We start from the raw sequence: 20,111 nt of genomic DNA, 5'->3' as shown, positions 1-20,111 counted from the left end.
TTAAAGCGCTGCCAAACCGGGTTATATGGCTCCAGTGTGGACGCAGCCTCTTTTTGGCGGAAGGGGGGGGGAGAAGCTGGGGTGTGTTGTGTATATGGGTTGTGTGTGTGTGTGTCTGTGAGAGAGAGAGAGACTCCCCATATAGAAAGAAGGCTGGGAGGCACAGGTTCAGAGTAGTAAGTGTGTGTAGTGTGTATGTGTATTTATATGTATGAGATTGCACAGAGAGAGAGAGGGAGAGAAAGGAGCCTGGGAAGCCCAGCCAGAGGTTCAAAGGAGTGTGTGTAGGGTATATGTATATGTGTATGAGAGAGAGTACACAAATACACATGTCCTGAAAGGAGCCCTGCCAGAGGTTCAAATGTGTGTGTTTATATGGTATGTGTATATATGAGGTAGAGTGCACACCTCATAGAGAAAAAGACCTGGGAAGCCCAGCCAGAGGTCCAGGCTAGTATATGTTTGTGTAATGTGTATGTTTATATGCATGATTATGTGTATGTGTGAGAGAGAGTGCATATGCAACACACACACAGAAAGGAACCTGGGAAGCCTGGTCAGAGGTTCAAAGGAGTGTGTGTAACGCGTAAATGTATGTGTGTGTGTGTATATATATATATATATATGGGAGAGAATACACATACAACCCCCCCCCCACCAGAAAGCCAGGGAAGCCCAGCTAAAGGTACAAAGTAGTGTGTGTGTAGTGTGTATATGTATGAGAGAGAGAGTGCACACACGCACACACACAGAAAGGAGGCTGGAAGTCAAGCCAGAGGTTCAAAGTAGAGCTTGTGTATGGAAGGGGCAGAGCCTCCCCGCCCCCCTCCCTCTTTTCTGCTAAGGAGATCATGAAAGATCATGAAAGATGAAAGTCAAGAGGTTTTGCTTTCTAAGAGGAAAGGTAGAAAAGAGGAGGAAGGGGGGGGGATGGAAGAGAGGGATTCTGCAGCTCAAAAAGGGAAGGGTCTGAGGGACTGGAAGACACACCCTCTTGTTTTTAATGGGAGGGGGCATTTGGAGGGACTGCTGAAGCAGCCACTGGGTACAGTCAGGGAGGCAGTTGGTTTGACAGCACACACACACACCCCTTTTGGGGAGAGGAAATATTTCGTCCACGACTTATGACCTGCACTCCTTTCCCATAAGGAAAGGCACCTCTAGAATGATCTGAGAATGAGTCAGCTAGATAAGCTGTTCTGTTAAATGTGGGACATGGAGAGGAGTCTAGAATGGGAAGGCATAGAGGAAGAGAATGGCTGCTTTTACTTAGGAAGGGCATCCAGGAGGGACAAGGTCTGGGTTTCGGGGGGAGAGAGTTTCCCCATCATAATCTTGTTCACTGAAGAGGAGCACCCAGCCATTGCATACTCCTTCCTGTGAAAGAAGAGCAGGGGATTCAGTGTGGAAGACGTAGTCTCCCTGCTTCCACCCTCAGATGGAGGAGGCTGTATTCTGAAGGGCATCCTCATTTCCCTCTGTTGCCAGCTGGGTGCTGAGGCACAGGAGAGACCAATTCTGCTGCCACTCCTTCCTTAGATTAAGCTCTTCAGTGCCCTGCCTTGTGTTTAATGTCCCCTCTTCCCTCTCTTTTTTCCTTCTCTGCAATCGTCTGTCTCCGCTGGGCAGGATCATGCCGGACCAGATCACCGTTTCGGAGTTTATTTCTGAGACCACAGAGGATTACAACTCCCCCACTACTTCCAGCTTTACCACCCGGCTACAAAACTGCAGGAATACAGTCACACTTCTAGAAGAGGTAAATAGACGTTTCTCATCTCTGCCTTGTGCGTTTGTGGATGTATGGGGGAGCCAGCTGGTATTTTCAATATTGCTCTGCTTTCATAATAGCTATAAGATGTATATTCTTTGACGGTAACCATACACAGTCACACCTCTTTTGGTGTCTCTGAATTTCAAGGGTTTGGGTGATAAATGGGCATGGATGATTTCTGTTCAGTTTTGTACTGTTTCGTGTCCCTTTCATGATGCCAGCAGTGTTGGTAGAAACAGGTTTATTTGGTGATATGTTTATACAAAGTAGGTAGCTATATAGAAGGGAGACTGATGTGTTTTGTCACAGGAAGCAATAAATAATGAATGGTAAGGACCAACTATAGAGGAAATTTCTGTTGGGATGTTATGGTAAAGGGACAGATGTGTGGTTGGAAGATGATGAAAAATGATGCAGTGGCATTGGCTGCTTAACGGTAGCACTGATCTCTTTCGCCCAGTCCTTTTTTCACTTTGAAGATAAGCAACTGGATATCACTTGCATTTTAAATTTGGATACACAGATATGTACGATTGTTAATATCTGCAACATATATGTGAAATTGAATGAACTGTTACTCGAGAATTTGAGTTGTTTGGAGCTGTGTGTGTCATAAATGGAAAAGAGGTTTACAGAAAAGATCACAGTAAGGTTAAAAGGAACTAAGTCTGATTTTTCCTACCATGTTCTGTTTTCATGGTTTCTTTAACAAGGCCACATCTGTTGTTATGTGTTTTATAGTCTCCAGTTAACAGTGCACACATTCATTTGTTTTCATTTTCAAAGGCTTTGAGCACATTATTGCGGACATAATATATATTTTTGGGTCTCGGTGATGCTGATGTGGCAGAGTGAAATTGTTCTGCTCATGCTCTTGCCGTGGGGAATATAAAATCACCTTCTGAAATATTACGTACCATTGTTAAAAGCAGTCTTGTATATTAATAACTATAGAGGTGCAATGTAATTAGAGAATAGCACTGGAGGATAAGATGAACAGAGTGTGAAGATCTTGTTGCTTTCTTTTAGGGTAAATTCAAGTTTGTGCTTTGCCACTGTACATGAAAATCAGGAAGGAAGTTGGGAAGACATGTGTACTACCTGGAACAGTAGAACCCAGTTTTAGATCTAGAACTGGTTGTCTTAATGTCATACTGTCCTTCAGGTTTTCTTCATTAAAGGGCTGGCAATGTTTAGCTAAAAAAAGAAAAGTCCAGAGTTTTGCTTAAAGCCTAATGGGCAAGTGCTAACCTGAAGTTCTCCATTTGGCTTTCAGCTGCAAGCAAGAAGGGGACAGGAAATTCAGTATATGTCTAACATGGGAATCAGGAGGATTATTTCTAGGGCCTGGATGAGAAAGCAGTATGAATTTGACAATTCAGGGTTCTTCTGAGCAAATACTCCAGTCTAAATAATCTCAACAAAACACATGTTGCCATTCTTTCAGCAGTATTAAATGCACATATACTGTAATGCTGAAATACTGGTGGTGGAACTACTGAAAATGCAGTAATTTGGTAAAGCAAAGTTTCTCAATAAGTGATGTATTTTTATAGTGGTCTTTTGATTTTTCTGTGTTAACCAGATGTACCTGTTGCTGGAAATCTATGCCCAGTCTGAGTTTTGCAAAGGTCACTGTATTGAGCAGAAGAATTATATTACTAAACCTTTATTGGGTCAACCAAAATGCACAATTACATGTTGCAAGTTTTTGAAGTCACACTGGCTTCTTCATCAGGCAAACAGGAAAAAAATGAAGATATTAGTCATAGGCCTGCATTTTCTGTTTCTGGTCTCAGTTCAGATGGTAGGGAGGGCTATCTGCGGGCTGGCACCTCCTCCTTTGGCCACTGGTAGATTTTCAGAGTCAAGGTAATTTAGTGTCTATTTGCAATTCAAGGAAGATTTCCTTGGAATTCAGCATGTCTCCTTCCTTTGTGAAGCCACAGGCTCCTATGTAGAGAACACTGAATTTCTCAAGACGTCTTCATGCTTTGCATCAGGAAAACTTGAGGTGGTATAGAGATAAAGCATGCCAATCAGTGCCAGTATTAGAAAAAAATTGCTTTACCTTTGTTGGAGACAGAAGCCTCAGATGGCAAGGTCCCAGTGAACTGGCTGTCTTCTTAAAATTCCCCTGTGATGGCTAAAATGTGGTATCTTGAAATAATAATAATAATAATAAAAAATCTAGGGGTAGCCATGTTGGCCACATAGCAAATCCTATATCATCCAAACAATGGCCTGTTACAGACAGCCAAAATAAAGCTGCTTCGAGTCACAGTGGAGGTATGGTGTTTCAATGATGCATGCGTCCTAAGACTCCAGAAGCAACACCAAAGCCATGCTCCAGTCCTTAGGGCTGGAGCGTGGCTTTGGTGCAACTTCTGGACTCTTAGGACGCATGCATCATTGAAACACCATACCTCCACTGTGACTCGAAGCAGCTTTATTTTGGCTGTCTGTAACAGGCCAATGATATCTTTATTGGGACTACCAAAATGCACAAATACATGTTGCAAGCTTTCGAAGTCACACTGGCTTCTCCATCAGGCAAACAGGAGAGAAAAAATTAAAGATGTTAGTCGTAGGCCTGCATTTTCTGTTTCTGGTCTTAGTTTAGAGGGTCTTCCAACCCTCTTTCTACTAGACAGTATTGTATTGCCCCAGAATTATGTTTGTTACATAATTCCCATAGAACTAGACCAAAAGGTAGGAGCTCTGGTAGCACAGTGGTTGAATGCCTGTGCTGCAGCAACTCAGTCATAAACTGCAAGGTTGCAAGTTCAATACCAGCCAAGGGCTCAAGCTTGACTCAGGCTTGCATCCTTCCGAGGAGGTGGCTAAAATGAGTACCCAGATTGTTGGGTGCAATTAGCTTATTACACACTGTAAACTGCTTAGAGAGCGCTTAAGTGCACTGATAAGCGGTATAGAAATGTACTTGCTATTGCTATTTTATGGTGTTATCATTTCAAGAGTTTCAAATGTCTTCAAGTTTCAGCCTCTTCTGTGTTTACTTTCTTTAAATTATATTTTAAAAAAGCCTTATTGGATAAAAAATTAAAACAACAAATATTCAGTTTTGCTATCTTGCCCCACTCAGTGTATTGAGACAAAAATGGTCCATGTGCCATTTTTTGTGGTTGAAACCTTATGTAGGTGATTAGATGAGAAAAACCTTCCCTTGCTCAGAGATGGAAGGACAGCAAGTGCAAGCTCTCTTGATTTCATCTAGGAAAGAGCAAGTGATGTCATGAAATGCTGGGGTGGAAGGACCTGTTGCCCACATTTATAAACAATTCAATTTATGACATTCAGAGGCATATTTTGGGAGCATTCATGCACCGAAGAAGGAAGCAAACAAAGAAATAGTACTATAAATCTTTTGACTGTGACTAACAGAATGCATTTTTATCATGCCTTTCATGAAACAAATAGAGAGTCATGTATGGCTTTAGGGCATGAAACAAGAGGAGCCTTACCAATGTTGGAAGTGTGGCAATCCCCTGACATTATTGACCTAAAGGCATACATTGACCTATTGCTCAGAGTGCGGGTGGGGGGGGGTATAGCAAAGAGAGCATGAAGGTTTGTAGGAACCATAATATTCAGTCTTAGGCCTCATTCACTGCAGAGCAGTAATGAATCCAAAGAGAATTTGTGTAGCCCCAAGGAAATGGAGGCATTGACTGTTTTTCAGCCACTTCAAACATAGTGCACACTGGGAACATACTTAATTATTGATGGACAGTTGGTTGAGTTCAGAGGTAAATTCCCATGCTAAATAAACCAAGAAAATATGAAACAAGAAGATGGTGCTGCAGCAGTATTGAGACACCACATTCTCTGACACAAGACATGTACCTGGACAAACTGCCTGGTACACCACTGTTACAGCAGTTACAATATTATCAGGAGAGCAGATGAGCAATTTTTCCACACTAGATTAAATGGGGCAAAAGACATTTTTTCACCAGGTTTGAACTGACAGAAGACCATCATGATATATGGATGTCAGCACCATTCCATAGAACAGGGGTAGGCAACCTGCGGCCTGTGGGCCGAATGCGGCCCGGCAAGGCCTTGGGACCGGCCCCAGCCCGGTCCTGCCGCCGATTGCCACTGAGGCCTTTGGCATCTCACACGAGGGGCATGGTGGGGCAATTGTCTATAGAAGCCTCAGAAACATGCATTTATTTTAACATTTTTTTAAAAAATCAGCAATTTTTTTCACATGCCCTCCATTTTTTATTTAAAAAGTGCCCTCCATTTGAAAATTTTGTCCTACATTTGTCCCGGTTTATTTATTTAATTAATTTTTTTTAAATTATTTAATTATTTATTTTTTGGCTTCGGCCCCCCAGTTGTCTGAGGGACAGCAATCCGGCTCCCGGCTCAAAAGGGTTGCCTACCCCTGCCATAGAATAAGCCATATCTACCTGCACTAGTCTTTCTGTGGTTGGTCAGTGGATAAGAAAGCCAGCAGACTGTGCATCATGTGTGGGAACTCTGCTTGCAAAGACCACTACAACATTGGAGTCACATGTTCTGGTGTTATCTAAAAACTGACATGGGCAAATCTTTCTTTCAGAGTCTGTTTTCTCATTGAGATAGAAAATTACTCCATGATAACATTACTGCTAGGTCTGCAAATAGATAAAAACAACTCTTTTCCTGCTAACTTTATGTCCATTTCACTTGGAAATTATGGTAGGGTTATTTTAATGACACAGACATTTTGTTGGTTCCTTTTTTAATAGAAAAAGAGGCCTGTAAGTCACTTAAAACAAATGTTCTGCCACATGTGAGCACAACATGGATGTTGTGGAATACTCTTCATTCTACAAGAGTTTCAATCCAGCTTCAATCAATCTTGGATGAAATGGATTATCTGGACCCATTTCAAACTGGCTTTTGGGCGGGTTACGGGGTTGAGACGGCCATGGTCGCCTTGGTCAATGATCTCCGTCTGGGCATCGACAGGGGCAGCGTGTCCCTGCTGGTGCTCTTGGACATCTCAGCGGCTTTTGTTACCATAGACCATAGTATCCTTCTGGAGCGCCTGGCAGAGGTGGGAATCAGGGGCACTGTGCTCCAGTGGTTCGGATCCTACCTCTCTGGGAGGTTCCAGATGGTGCAGCTGAGAGATGTGCGCTCCGATAAGAGGGCCCTTACATCTGGGGTCCCTCAAGGAGCCATTCTGTCTCCCATGCATTTCAACATTTACATGAAACCGCTGGGAGAGATCATCCGGAGACATGGGGCACGGGGTTATCAGTACGCTGATGACACCCAAATAGTTTTCTCTAAGTCTCCGACTGATGCAGTGACTGGGGATGGCATCTCTCCTCTCGTGGCCTGTCTGGAATCGGTAATGGGCTGGATGAGGGAAAACCGACTCAGTCTGAATCCAGAGAAAACGGAGGTGCTCGTGATAGGTTCTCCTGGCCCGGGGATGGAGGTGGTTCCACCTGTCCTGAACGGGATCACGCTTCCCGTGAAGAACTCGGTACGCAGTCTGGGGGTGCTCCTTGACTCGTCGCTCCACCTTACATCTCAGGTGGATGCGACGGTCAGGAGCACCTGTTATCAGCTTCGGCTGATTCGCCAGCTGCGTCCCTACCTGGGCCAGAGGGACCTTGAAACGGTAGTACATGCTCTGGTAACCTCTTGATTGGACTTCTGCAATGCGCTCTACATGGGGCAACCCTTGTACCATACCCGGAAGCTACAACTGGTACAGAATATGGCAGCCAGACTGGTCACTGGCATATCCAGGGCCAGTCATATAACACCAGTGCTTAAAGATCTGCACTGGCTGCCTATTCGCTGCCGGGCGCAATACAAGGTGTTGGTTATAACCTATAAAGCCCTAAATGGCTTGGGCCCAGGATACCTAGAGGACCGCCTCTCCCCATACAATCTGCCCCGCACACTCAGAACATCAGGACAGCAGCTATTGAGGGTCCCAGGGGCAAGATTAGCCTCCACATCTAGGAGGACCTTCACCATCTCGGCCCCGACCCTCTGGAATTCGCTGCCCATAGAGCTCCGCTCGGCCACCTCCCTGGTCCAGTTCAAGAAGGGATTAAAGACCTTCTTGTTCAAATTAGCATTCCCGGATACAGGCTCCAGTTAGTCTCCGCCCCCCTCTGACAGCAGTGGCAAGCTGGCCAGAATTGGTTTTAATGTAATTTTTTTAATGTAATTTTTTATTGTATTTGTAATTGATGTATTGCATAATGTTGTGCACCGCCCTGATTGTAAGAAGGGCGGTATAAAAATAAAACTTTTATTTTTATTTATTATTATTACACTCATTGATGCCTCTGTAGACATTATCCATCTTTATCTCCCGAAATATGGGAATTCTCATGGGGTCAGAAAATAAAGTACAGTGGTTCCTCGGGTTACGAAATTAATTCGTTCCGTGGCACCGTTCGTAACCCGAAAAGCCTTCGTAAGCCGAATTGCCATAGGCGCTAATGGGGAAAAGCCGCGATTCCGTGCGAAAAAGCCGAAAAAAGCACCAAAAGTTTTTTCGTAACCAGAAAAAACATTCGTAACCCGGAACAATGTTTTCCTATGGGATTTTTTCGTATCCCGAAAATTTCGTAACCTGGGTATTTCGTATCCCGAGGTACCACTGTAATTTGATGCAAGTTTTTGTTAAGCCATCCAGCTGAGAGTTTATATAACAGTCCCAATTAAGCACTCTTTCTGGAAAGTAAGTTCTAGAGGTTGAGTCTCCCTTATCTGAAATGCTTGGGACCAGGAGTGTTTGAGGTTTGGGGATTTCTTTAGATTTCAAAATACTTGTATTTGCATATCTGTGCAAACGACGCTTTGGTCATTTTAGTGATTGGTAGTAGTTTTGTTTTTCATTCTATTGATTGTATTTTTAGATAATACTGTAGCTAGTATTTTATTGTTGATTTTATTCTCTGTTGTAATCCCGCCTCGATCCGCAGGGAGAGGCAGGAAATACAAATAAAATTTATTATTATTATTATTATTATTATTATTAATTAAGTATCTTGGACGTGGGGCCCAAGTCTAAACACAGCATTTCTTTATGTTTCATATACACCTTATATACATAGCTTGTAGGTGGTTTTATACAATATTTTAAATAATTGTGTGCATGAAACAAAAGGCCAAAACACAGCCCAAATGCGCCATGCTGGCACCAATTGTAGAGTTAGGGTCCATGCGGTTGCATAACTAGCATAGCATGGTGGTGCTATAATGGCTGCATCCCATCCATAAGGTGTGATGTAAGGGACGTGCGGCATCTGCAAGTCACCATGGCCTGTTACAGACTGCCAAAATAAAGCTGCTTCGGGTCTTTTTGGAGGTATGCTGTTTAAATGATGCATGCATCCTAAGAATCCGGAAGCTGCGCCAAAGCTGCACTCCAGTGCTTAGGAATGGAGTGTGGCTTTGGCGCGACTTCCTGACTCTTAGGATGCATGCATCATTTAAACAGCATACCTCCAAAGAGACCCGAAGCAGCTTTATTTTGGCAGTCTGTAACAGGCCCATGCCTCGCTAAAAGAACCCGATTTTTCCGGGTTCTTTTTCCTCTGCACAGTTTGGCGGCTGCAGCTTCCCTCCAGAGGGAATTAGGCCACCGCCAGGCCGCCCTTTTTGGGTGGTCTTTCTCATGCCAAAGTTTGTGTACATTGACCCATCAGAAATTAAAGATGTCACTGTCTCAGCTACCTATGAAATTTTTTTTAGCGTTTTGGAATATTTTGTAATTCCAGATAAAGGAAACTCAGCCTGTAATGAAATAACTTAGACTTGTAAACATTATTTTTTTTAATGTAGTTAGATGTTGGAATATTCAGAACAAATAAGAGATTAGTGTTAATTTTGTGCTGAAATACATATGAAAGTATTCAGAATCTGTTCTCTACAGCAGAAGGACTAGATTAGTGAGGATCAACTCATTCTTGTTCCATATGCTTCCTAAAAGCATGTTTAATAGTATTCTTCAGTTAGTAATTGGATCATTGTTCTGTTTCTCAGTAAGGTTTAAAGAAAACATAAATAATTCTTTCACATTTCTTTATCCCTGCCAATAAAACATGGGTAATAAACATCATGCCATAACAAATGTAATGGATTCATGAAGGAGGTGGTGGAATTCCTTTACTTTATTGATCACAGTTTCCTCTTCTTTTTTCAGATAGCAAGCCAAATTGCTGATTGTCCAGCTTTTAAACTTACTCATGATTTAATATAATGTTAAATGCTGCATCTCGCTTTGCTATAAAAAGGAGAATCTTTGGAATGGTCTTTTGAAGATTACATTGAATGAAAAAGTTGAAGGAGATATTTATGTCAGATACAGTAGATAAAATTTTTCCCTTCTGGCAAGCTTTTGGAGGGCTTGTAAATGCAGTACCAGCATCTTTTCCAGAAAAGAAATATTGGTGGTCAAGAGAGCCTGAAGAGCTCTTGTACGTACTGCTAACTGAAGGAATACTAGATGAAAAAAATGTACCTAATGTTAATTCATTATTTTTATATAGTAGAAAGGATATAGCAGGCATATGGTTTAGGAAGAGGTAAAACTGAAGTATCATCTTGGTTGTTTCTTTTCTTTTTTCTTTCTTTCTTTCTTTTTTTTTCTTTTTTGGTTTTTGAAATGTGTTATTATACTGAATTCTTAAGGGCATATTCAATTCAAAGTAAATACAAAGTAATGGGAAACAAACTACTATTTTTTTCTATGTAACTTGGTAATTTTGGTTTTTGGCTTATCAAAGATGAGCTTGAATATCATAGAATCGTAGAGTTGGAAGAGACCACAAGGGCCATCCAGTCCAACCCCCTGCCATGCAGGAAATCCAAATCAAAGCATCCCTGACAGATGGCCATCCAGCCTCTGTTTAAAGACCTCCAAGGAAGGAGACTCTATCACCTTCCGAGGGAGTGCATTCCACTGTCGAACAGCCCTTACTGTCAGGAAGTTCCTCCTAATGTTGAGGTGGAATCTCTTTTCCTGTAGCTTGCATCCATTGTTCCGGGTCCTGTTCTCTGGAGCAGCAGAAAACAAGCTTGCTCCCTCTTCAATATGACATCCTTTCAAATATTTAAACAGGGCTATCATATCACCTCTTAACCTTCTTTTCTCCAGGCTAAACATCCCCAGCTCCCTAAGTCGTTCCTCATAGGGCATGGTTTCCAGATCCTTCACCATTTTTGTCGCCCTCCTTTGGACACGCTCCAGTTTCTCAATGTCCTTTCTGAATTGTGGCACCCAGAACTGCACACAATATTCTAGGTGGGGCCTGACCAGAGCAGAATACAGTGGCACTATTACTTCTCTTGATCTAGACACTATACTTCTATTGATGCAGCCTAAAATAGCATTGGCCTTTTTAGCTGCCGCATCACACTGATCACTCATATTCAACTTGTAGTCTACTTGGACTCCTAGATCCCTTTCACACGTAGTTTCATTCAGCCAGGTGTCACCCATCCTATATCTGTGCATTTTATTTTTCCGCCCTAAGTGCAATACCTTACATTTCTCCGTGTTGAATTTCATTTTGTTAGCTTTGGCCCAGCTTTCTAGTCTATTCAGGTCATTTTGAATCTTGATCCTGTCCTCTGGGGTATTAGCTATTCCCCCTAATTTGGTGTCATCTGCAAATTTGATAAGTATGCTCCCAATTCTGTCATCCAGGTCATTGATAAAGATGTTGAATAGCACTGGGCCCAGGACAGAGCCCTGTGGGACCCCACTGGTCACTTCTCTCCAGGATGAAAAGGAGCCATTGTTGAGCACCCTTTGGGTTCGGCCGGTCAACCAATTACAGATCCATGTAACAGTTCCTTTGTCTAGCCCACATTTTACAAGCTTGTTTGCAAGAATGTCATGGGAAACCTTGTCAAAGGCCTTAGTGAAATCAAGATATACTATATCCACAGCATTCCCTTCATCTACCAAGCTGGTAATTTTATCAAAGAAAGAGATTAGGTTTGTCTGGCATGACTTGTTTCTCTGAAACCCATGTTGACTTTTTGTGATTATGGCATTGCCTTCTAGATGTTCACAGACTCTCTGTTTAATGATCTGCTCCAGAATCTTTCCTAGTACTGATGTCAGACTAACTGGACGATAATTGTTGGGATCCTCTTTTTTCCCCCTTTTGAAGATGGGGACAACGTTTGCCCTCCGCCAGTCTGCTGGGATCTCTCCTGTTTTGCAGGAGTTTTCAAAGATTATTGCCAATGGCTCCGATATTACATTTGCCAGTTCTTTTAATACCCTTGGATGGAGTTCATCTGGTCCCGGAGACTTAAATTCATTTAGATTAATAACTGTACTTGCCACAGTTCATTTTAAGTAGAGGTAATTAAAGTATGAATGACAGGGGGATGACCTGTTCTGTTGAAATTGTGCCTCAATAGATGAGCCTATCATTTTCAAATAGTTGTTGTAGTGTTTGCACAAATTACAGTTCTGTTGAAAGGAGATTGGAGGTTTGGGAGAAGTGTATACCAGAAATCTGGCATTTCTCTGGTAGAAGTTTGTAAGCATTTTCCCCAAGGTTTACTCTTTGGGTATAATGGCAGGACTAACTAAATAACTACTAGTATAGATATGCAAGGGATTGCTTGAGGATTGCTAATGTTGCACGCTGGTTTCTAGGGTGTCCCTCTGTCTCAGCTACCGTTTGTGTCCTTTTCTTGATATTCAAGCACTGTGGGTGTCTCTGTTTCATCTGTGATAATTAAGGAGAGTTCATTATTAATTAAATGAAAATGCAGTGGATAGAGCATGCTTAATTGTGGATAGACAACTTATGGAACTACCGCTTCTTTTATTTAAAGGAAAATTTTTGCACTTCATTTTGGAATAAGTCCTCTAGGAATCCTTTGTCTCGGATGAAACCGATTATCTAGACCCATTTCAAACTGGCTTCAGAGTGGGTTATGGAGTTGAGACTGCCATGGTTGCTTTAGTTGATGATCTCCGTCTGGGCATCGACAGGGGAAGTGTGACCTTGTTGGTGCTCTTGGACATCTCAGTGGCTTTCGATACCATTGACCACGGTATCCTTCTGGAACGCCTGAGGGAGTTGGGTATTGGGGGCACTGCGCTCCAGTGGTTCCGTTCCTACCTTTCGGGCAGATTCCAGATGGTGCAGTTGGGGGACACTTGCTCCTCTAAGAGGGATCTGACATCTGGTGTCCTTCAGGGAGCTATCTTGTCCCCCACTTTGTTTAACATTTACATGAAACCGCTGGGAGAGATCATCCGGAGACACGGGGTGCGGTGTTATCAGTATGCTGATGACACCCAAATATGCTTCTCTGTGTCCCCGACTGATGCAGTGACTAAGGATGGAGTCTGTCCTCTGAATGCCTGCCTGGAGTTGGTAATGGGCTGGATGAGGGAAAACAAACTCAGTTTGAATCCAGAGAAAACGGAAGTACTCGTGATAGGTTCGCCAGGCCCAAGGAAGGAAATTTATCCACCTGTCCTGAAAGGGGTCACACTTCCCCTGAAGGACGAAGTTCGCAGTCTAGGAATATTTCTGGACTCGTCTCTGCAGTTGACATCTCAAGTAGATGCGGCGGTCAGAAATGCTTGCTATCAACTTCGGTTGATACGCCAACTGCAACCCTACCTGGGCCAAAGGGACCTTGAAACTGTGGTACATGCTCTGGTTACCTCTCACTTAGATTTCTGTAATGCGCTCTACATAGGCAACCCTTGTACCAAACTCGGAAGCTTCAGTTATTACAAAATATGGCAGCCAGATTGGTCACCGGTGCTTCCAGGTTTGACCATATAACACCTATTCTGAAAGATCTGCACTGGCTGCCTATTCGCTTCCGAGCACAATACAAGGTGTTGGTTATTACCTATAAAGCCCTACATGGCTTGGGCCTGAGTTACTTGAGGGACTGCATCTCCCCATATAATCCGCCCCGCACACTCAGAACAACCGGGAAGAACTTGATAGAAATTCCACCTTCTAAATATGTTATTACATCCCAGATGGCCTATTCAGTGGCGGCCCCACAAATCTGGAATAGTTTCCCCGAGGAGCTCCGTCTGATCACCCCCTGGAAACATTTAAAAAGAGGCTTAAAACCTTCCTCTTCTGTCAAGCCGTCCCCCCTGGAAAATGAAGTTATGTACTGTACTTGATCCCATCGACTCTCTGCCTCACCCTATTCAATGATGGTTTTTATATCTGTATATTGTACATTGTTTTATTGGTTTTTATCTATTTTATGATATGTTTGTAATTTGGTTTTAATTCTATGTAAACCGCTTTGATCTTTTGGAAAAGCGGTATATAAATAAAATTTATTATTATTATTATTTAATAGTGAACAAAAAGAACTATAGTTTTAAAATTGCCCTTTTTATAAAGTAAATAGATATTAGTCTAGCGAATGCAACAAATTTTTGCTGTCGTTCTGTGCCTTCAAGTCAACTGACATATATTGACCCAGCATGGGGTTCTCTTAGCAAGATTTATTCAGAGGATGTTTTCCATTGCCTTCCTTTAAGGCTGAGAGAGTGTCCCTAGCCTTATGTCACCCAGTAGGGTTCTGTTGCTGAGTGGTGATTTGAAACCTGGTTTCTGGGAATCCTAGTCCACCACTCAAACCACTGTACCATATATCTCAAGACCTTAGTATGCTATGATTAAAGAACACTATGGCTTTATTCACACTGCAGAAATAATCCATTTTGACACCACTTTTAATTGCCATGGTTACAGAGTGTTAACAGTAATCCAAATGGAGTTTAACTAAGACAGGTATCACCATGTTCACATTGCCTATTTAGATTCAACGTGTATCAAGCTTAAATTTCTTCAATACAACACTCATGCCGACCATTGGTTTAGAACCAAAATAGATTCCTTGTAGTTGGATGGGAAGGAGTAATGGAGTTGGGCATTATCAACGTACTAGTGACACCAAACTCATATCTTCAGGCAGTTTCTCCCAACAGTTTTATGTAGATGTTGAATAGCATGGGGAACAAAAAAGCCTTGAGCAATTCCACAGTCCAGTAACCAAGGAGTCACCTTCTGGTCTTGCTTATCCAGGTAGGAATGGACCCACAGTGTCTCACAAGTCCCAATCCAGTGAGATAATCCAGAAGGATACCATGATTGATGATATTGAAAATCACTAAGAGGTCCAGCAGAGCCAACAGGACACATTCCCCATCTGGTTACTAGCAAAAGTTTGACAAGCCAGGTTATAATGGATCAAGGTAATCCATGGGCCTGAACACACAGGCTAAAATAAAGCTGCTTCGAGCCACTTTGGAAGTATGCTGATTAAATGACACATGCATCTTAAGAGACCCAAAGCTGCACTCCAGTCCTTAGGACTGGAGCGTGGCTTTGGTGAGGCTTCTGGCCTCTTAGGATGCATGCTTCATTTAAATAGCACACTTCCAAAGGGGCCTGAAGCAGCTTTATTTTGGCCTGTCTGTTTGGGGCCCATGATTTCCAAGAAAAAACTTGTAGCCCATGATTATTCCTGATTAAACCACCTTTATTTTACTGCTAAGTAAATATAGATATGCTGTATTTTGAAATGCATTATTTTTCACTGTTTCTTCTGAGTATAAAAAAATGGGAAGCAGTTGTTCTGAGAATGCTTTTTTGACATGTCTTTTCTGTGCAGTGTCTTATTTTTTTCCAGTAAAGTAGATGAGATGGCAAAAAAATAAAAATCTGTTCTAGGATTTTTTGCACGCCTATGCATTTTACTCATAAATGAGCTCTTTGAGCAGCTGGTTCTTTTGAGACAGAATAGAGCTGTGTTAAGGGTAATTTTTTAAAATTAAAACATGTTTCTATATTGTACTTTGGCATGACACAACAAGTCCAGGCATACTGTTATGAATTTCTCTTATTAATCTAAACGTTTTCTTTGTTCTGTTCTGTATTATTTATTATTATTGTTGTCCTAGGCTGCTTAGGTGCGCTGCCACAAGCTAGCAGCATCTATTCCCCTGTGTCTCTTTTTTTAGGTAGCCATATTTTTTAAAGCAACAATTTTTAAGTGTCCATAAAATGGGAAAGTAAAAGTTATTTCTTCAAAAGAAAGCTATAACAATAACAATAATGACATACCTTTTAAAAGTAGCATTTCAGAACCTTACCTCATACCTTAAAGAGGGCATTTTCTTGTGTATTATTTCCTGGCTACTCACAAAGACTGGGGCTCTAATCTGTCCTGGCTTACTTTCAGCTCTTGTCTGTACTGTTGTCAATTTCAGGAAGAAAGTGAAAATTTGTTAGGTATGTTGATCCTGTTCTGAATGCTTGCTAATGTTGTTTCTTCTCTCTTTCTTGTTTGCTTTACCTCTGTCCTGGGATTTTATTCATTGCAACTGGTGTGATTTTTTTTTTTGGATTGTTTTAATCATGTGGATTGTTAGCTGCTTTGAGTTATTTATAAAGAAAGGCTGGATATATTTTTTAAAAAATCAAACTTCATAATTTGTCTTTTATTAGGGAATATTCCTATTCCTACCTAGAATGACAGACAAGGGAAATAGTTTTAATTTTTAAAAAATAGCTTATGTCATGTAGTTAACACTTCAGTATGTTCTATTTATGGTTAACTATTTTTGCTTTTTGTGGTTTACCTCATGTCAGCAGAAAAATGAGAGGCTTGAGAGAGAAGAGAAGAATCAGGAATGTTTAACTGTTTATGTTGTCTTGAGAATTAACTGCAAATTTAATTCCAAGAAACTCTTATATTAATGATCTACCAGTGTATATATTTCATACTCTAAACCGTGACATCCTGTGCAAGAACAGTAATAGAATCCAATCTTGGTTTCTATAATTGCTAAAATGAATAATTTGTATGCAGGTAACCAGTTCTGTTGAACTTCATACCAATGCACAGTATGTACCAAAATATCAGGCTCACTGCAATGCATTATTTAATAGAATAGCACCACTGGACTGTATCAGCACAAATTAGTCTTATACATAAATGCTGCCTGTGGTATAATTATCAGCACAACAATATCCATGTATTACAAACACTTAGAAGTGAGCATAAAGTAAGTATTTGAACATAGTGTATGTACCTCATGCATATGAAGATCCGGTGTGGTGTAGTGGTTTGAGTATTGGACTATGACTCTGTAGATCAGGGTTCAGTTCCCAGCTTGACCATGAAACCCATTGGTTGACCTTGCCCAAGTCATATGTTCTCAGCCTCAGAGGAGGGCAATGGCAAACTTCTTTCAAACAAGTCTTGTCAGGTAAACCCCATGATAGGTTCACCTTATGGTCACCATAAGTCAGAAATGACTTAAAGGAACAAACTTCATGCATATTTACTTGAGCTGACTGTTGTTTTTGTTAACTTAAGGACAAATTTGAGGTGAATTTGAAGGGTTCTGCCCTTATTGAACATTAGTAGACATTTTGAAGGAAAGCAAAATAATTTCTCTGTGGGCTTACGCACATTGTTGGCAGACCCAGAATGGTCACAGAGAAAACAGACAATGGATTAACGAATATAGTAATTGCTAAGAGTGATGTGTCTTCAGATATTTAGATGCGGGATGCCAATGTCTAACTAGAAAAAAGTCTATGTGAAAGTGACATAGAATTATTCATAGAGTTGGAAGGGGCCCGATGGGATATCAGGTCCAGCCCCTGCTCAATGGAGGATCTGCAGCTCAAGCATCCCCAGCAGGCAGCTGTCCAACCTCTTTTGAAAACATCTAGAGAAGGAGACCCCATCACCACTCTAGGCAATTGGTTCCATTGCCAACCCATACTCTCTGTCAAGAAGATCCTTCTAATGTTCAGTCGAAATCTACTCTTCTGTACTTAAAACCAGTAGAATTGTTAGATGTTGTTCTACCTTCTGAGGTAACAGAGAACAAGTCTACCCCCTCTTCTCTCTGGCAGCCCGTGAGGTATTTAAAGAGTGCAATCATGTCACCTCTTAGTCTTCTCTTCACCAAGCTGCTCCTACCTCTGATCATCCTTGTTGTCCTTCTCTGGAATCTTATATAGACTAATAGATAGAACTTTAGATGTTATGAATTAGGAATTACATGATTGTCTTAAAATAGAAAATCAAGTAGGGGACAGCGCAGAGTGTGTGTGTGTTATGTGATTGCTCCTGTTTGCTCTTTTGAGGAATCAGCTTAAGCTTAAATTTGCTTTGAGATTTGTCTTTTAAAAGGATCTTATGTTTGAGTGTTGGACTACAACTCTTGATGCCAGGGTTCAGATCCTGACTTGGTAATGTGAAACCACTGCATGACTTAGGGTGAGTCACACTATCGCATCCCCAAAGGATGGCAATAGCAAATCCCCTGTGAAGAAACTTTCCAAGAAAATCCTGTAATAGGTTCTCCTTAAAGTCATAAGTCAGATACAGGCACACAACAACAACACTTCTCAAACATCTGGTTCCATTATTGCAAGAGATATTGGTTTCATATTTCCAGGTTTATTCTGTAGCTTAGTGCATGTTTAATAGCTGTACCAATTGAAATTCTATGTGGAACTTGTAGATATGTTTGTGTGAATTCATAGTGCTTGCTGTTGTGTGTCCTACAAATAGAGAAATTCTATAGGTCTATTGTGAAACAAAGGCAACCCTTACAGAACGTGTCTTGGAACATAATAGTTTATATGGTTTTTCAGTAGGTGATTGCCAAGGATTATGGCATTTTTGGATTGATTTTTAAAAGAATATCCTGACCATGTGAGGTGAGTGCTCACCAACAAATTTTCCTGTGATGTGTTGTCCAAACAGTTTAAGAATGCTATAGAGAAATGTTGTAATGACATGCAGTGATCGTTCCATAAATGAATTTTAGATAACACTACATGTATGTAGTTTTGACTGTTTCTGATAATACTTTTGGTTTCAACAACAGTTGTATTTTGGGAATTAGACTGAAGAGAAAGTTCATTTTGAAAGAGTATAAAAGTATTATCTGGTAAAAAAATAACACCCCTCACCCTGAAACCTCTTTTTCGTGTGTGTTTGAACCCTGGAAGAATGGTTTGAGGTAACAGAACCACAAAGAAATACAGTATCATATGACTTTACTAATTGAAGCTTTTAATATGTTCCTAGTAATGGGCTTGTGGTCAAATGTTAGAAAAAACGCTTTAAAGTTTGTTCATGCTCACATTTGTCAGGCTAAACAGTCAGATATTGTTGGGGCAGAAAAACACTTTTCTTCAAAATGAGAGTGAAGCAGGGACAACATGCCAACACTTCTAAATGGAAAGCTCTTCACAATACGGGCAAAAAGCAGATGGAGAGGAAGATTGCTAAGTCACTCTATATTTATAATTAAGTCCCAGAGGGTGCTCAACTGTATGCATAGCTACATACTAAGTAATCTGTTTCAGTTCTGATCCCGCAGAAATAAAAACCAAAATGATCATTTTGAGAACAACACTTATTTCCACACAAATCTGGGATTTCATTTCCCCCTTGAATTCCGATGTCTCTTTTAAAAACGAATTTTCCATGGTGCCATTCTCTGTCTTGTTCAAAAACGTACTGCAGCTTCCAACCCTTGGAATTCTTTAGCAAAGGTTCCTGTGCTAAGTCTGCACTATTATTTATAGTTACCTGTGATTCCATTCTGAGTAAATTTCCATTGGGTCAGGCTACATAGCTGCATACAGTCTACAGAGCTTTGAAGCTGGCATAACAGAGGGTCCATTGTCCATGGTGTGTGCACTTGTTTCCTCTTGTCTCCCTGTTGCTTCTGTTGAGTGCTCAGAAGTAAAGTGGAACCTTGCCATACGTGGGGGATCCGTTCCGGATCCCGCCACGTATGGCGATTTCCACCTATGCTTGAGCCCCATTGTAAACAATGGGGCTTGTGCACGGTGGTGCGGCGGCGCACGAGGTGCAACGGGTGCGCGTGCCCATTCAATTGAATGGGACGTGCCACCCCTTCCACCCCGCGTGTGCCGGCGGCTTTGAGCGCCTATGCTCAAAGCCGCCTATAAAAAGACCGCTTATGCGGAGGCTCCACTGTATATTACTTTATGGAGTAATTTTATTTTAAAAAGTAGCAAAATGACTAATGTTACACGTATTAATTTAAAATATTATTTGGGGATTATTTGAGGGAATTTTTAACCACTTTCTGTATTTTTGTGTAATTTAAAATGAAGCAACCACATTGCCATTTATAATTACTAAAGTAACTAACTTGCTTTTTCAAGAAAGTAACATTAATATGGCAGCTTTTGTCATCACATTCCCAAGTTTTTCTTCTGGCCAAACAAATACTGTAAAAATATAAACACTTTGTTTACAT

At 41.3% G+C, this 20,111-nt stretch overlaps 1 protein-coding gene across 5 annotated transcripts in view; it reads left to right on the top strand.

Annotated features, from left to right (window-relative positions):
* The window catches only part of ASAP1 (ArfGAP with SH3 domain, ankyrin repeat and PH domain 1), a 194,817-nt gene that overhangs the window by 52,937 nt on the left and 121,769 nt on the right, over positions 1–20,111 (top strand). For all 5 annotated transcript variants that reach the window (XM_042466317.1, XM_042466315.1, XM_042466316.1 and 2 more), the window contains one exon: positions 1,630–1,759. In XM_042466317.1, the coding sequence (XP_042322251.1) occupies positions 1,630–1,759 (130 nt within the window). The remainder of the gene's footprint in view (positions 1–1,629; positions 1,760–20,111) is intronic.

The sequence above is a fragment of the Sceloporus undulatus genome, chromosome 4 (assembly GCF_019175285.1).
Source record: "Sceloporus undulatus isolate JIND9_A2432 ecotype Alabama chromosome 4, SceUnd_v1.1, whole genome shotgun sequence".
Lineage (NCBI taxonomy): Eukaryota > Metazoa > Chordata > Lepidosauria > Squamata > Phrynosomatidae > Sceloporus > Sceloporus undulatus.
The sequence above is the reverse complement of the archived record's forward strand: the minus strand, read 5'-3'. Positions and strand labels throughout refer to the sequence as shown.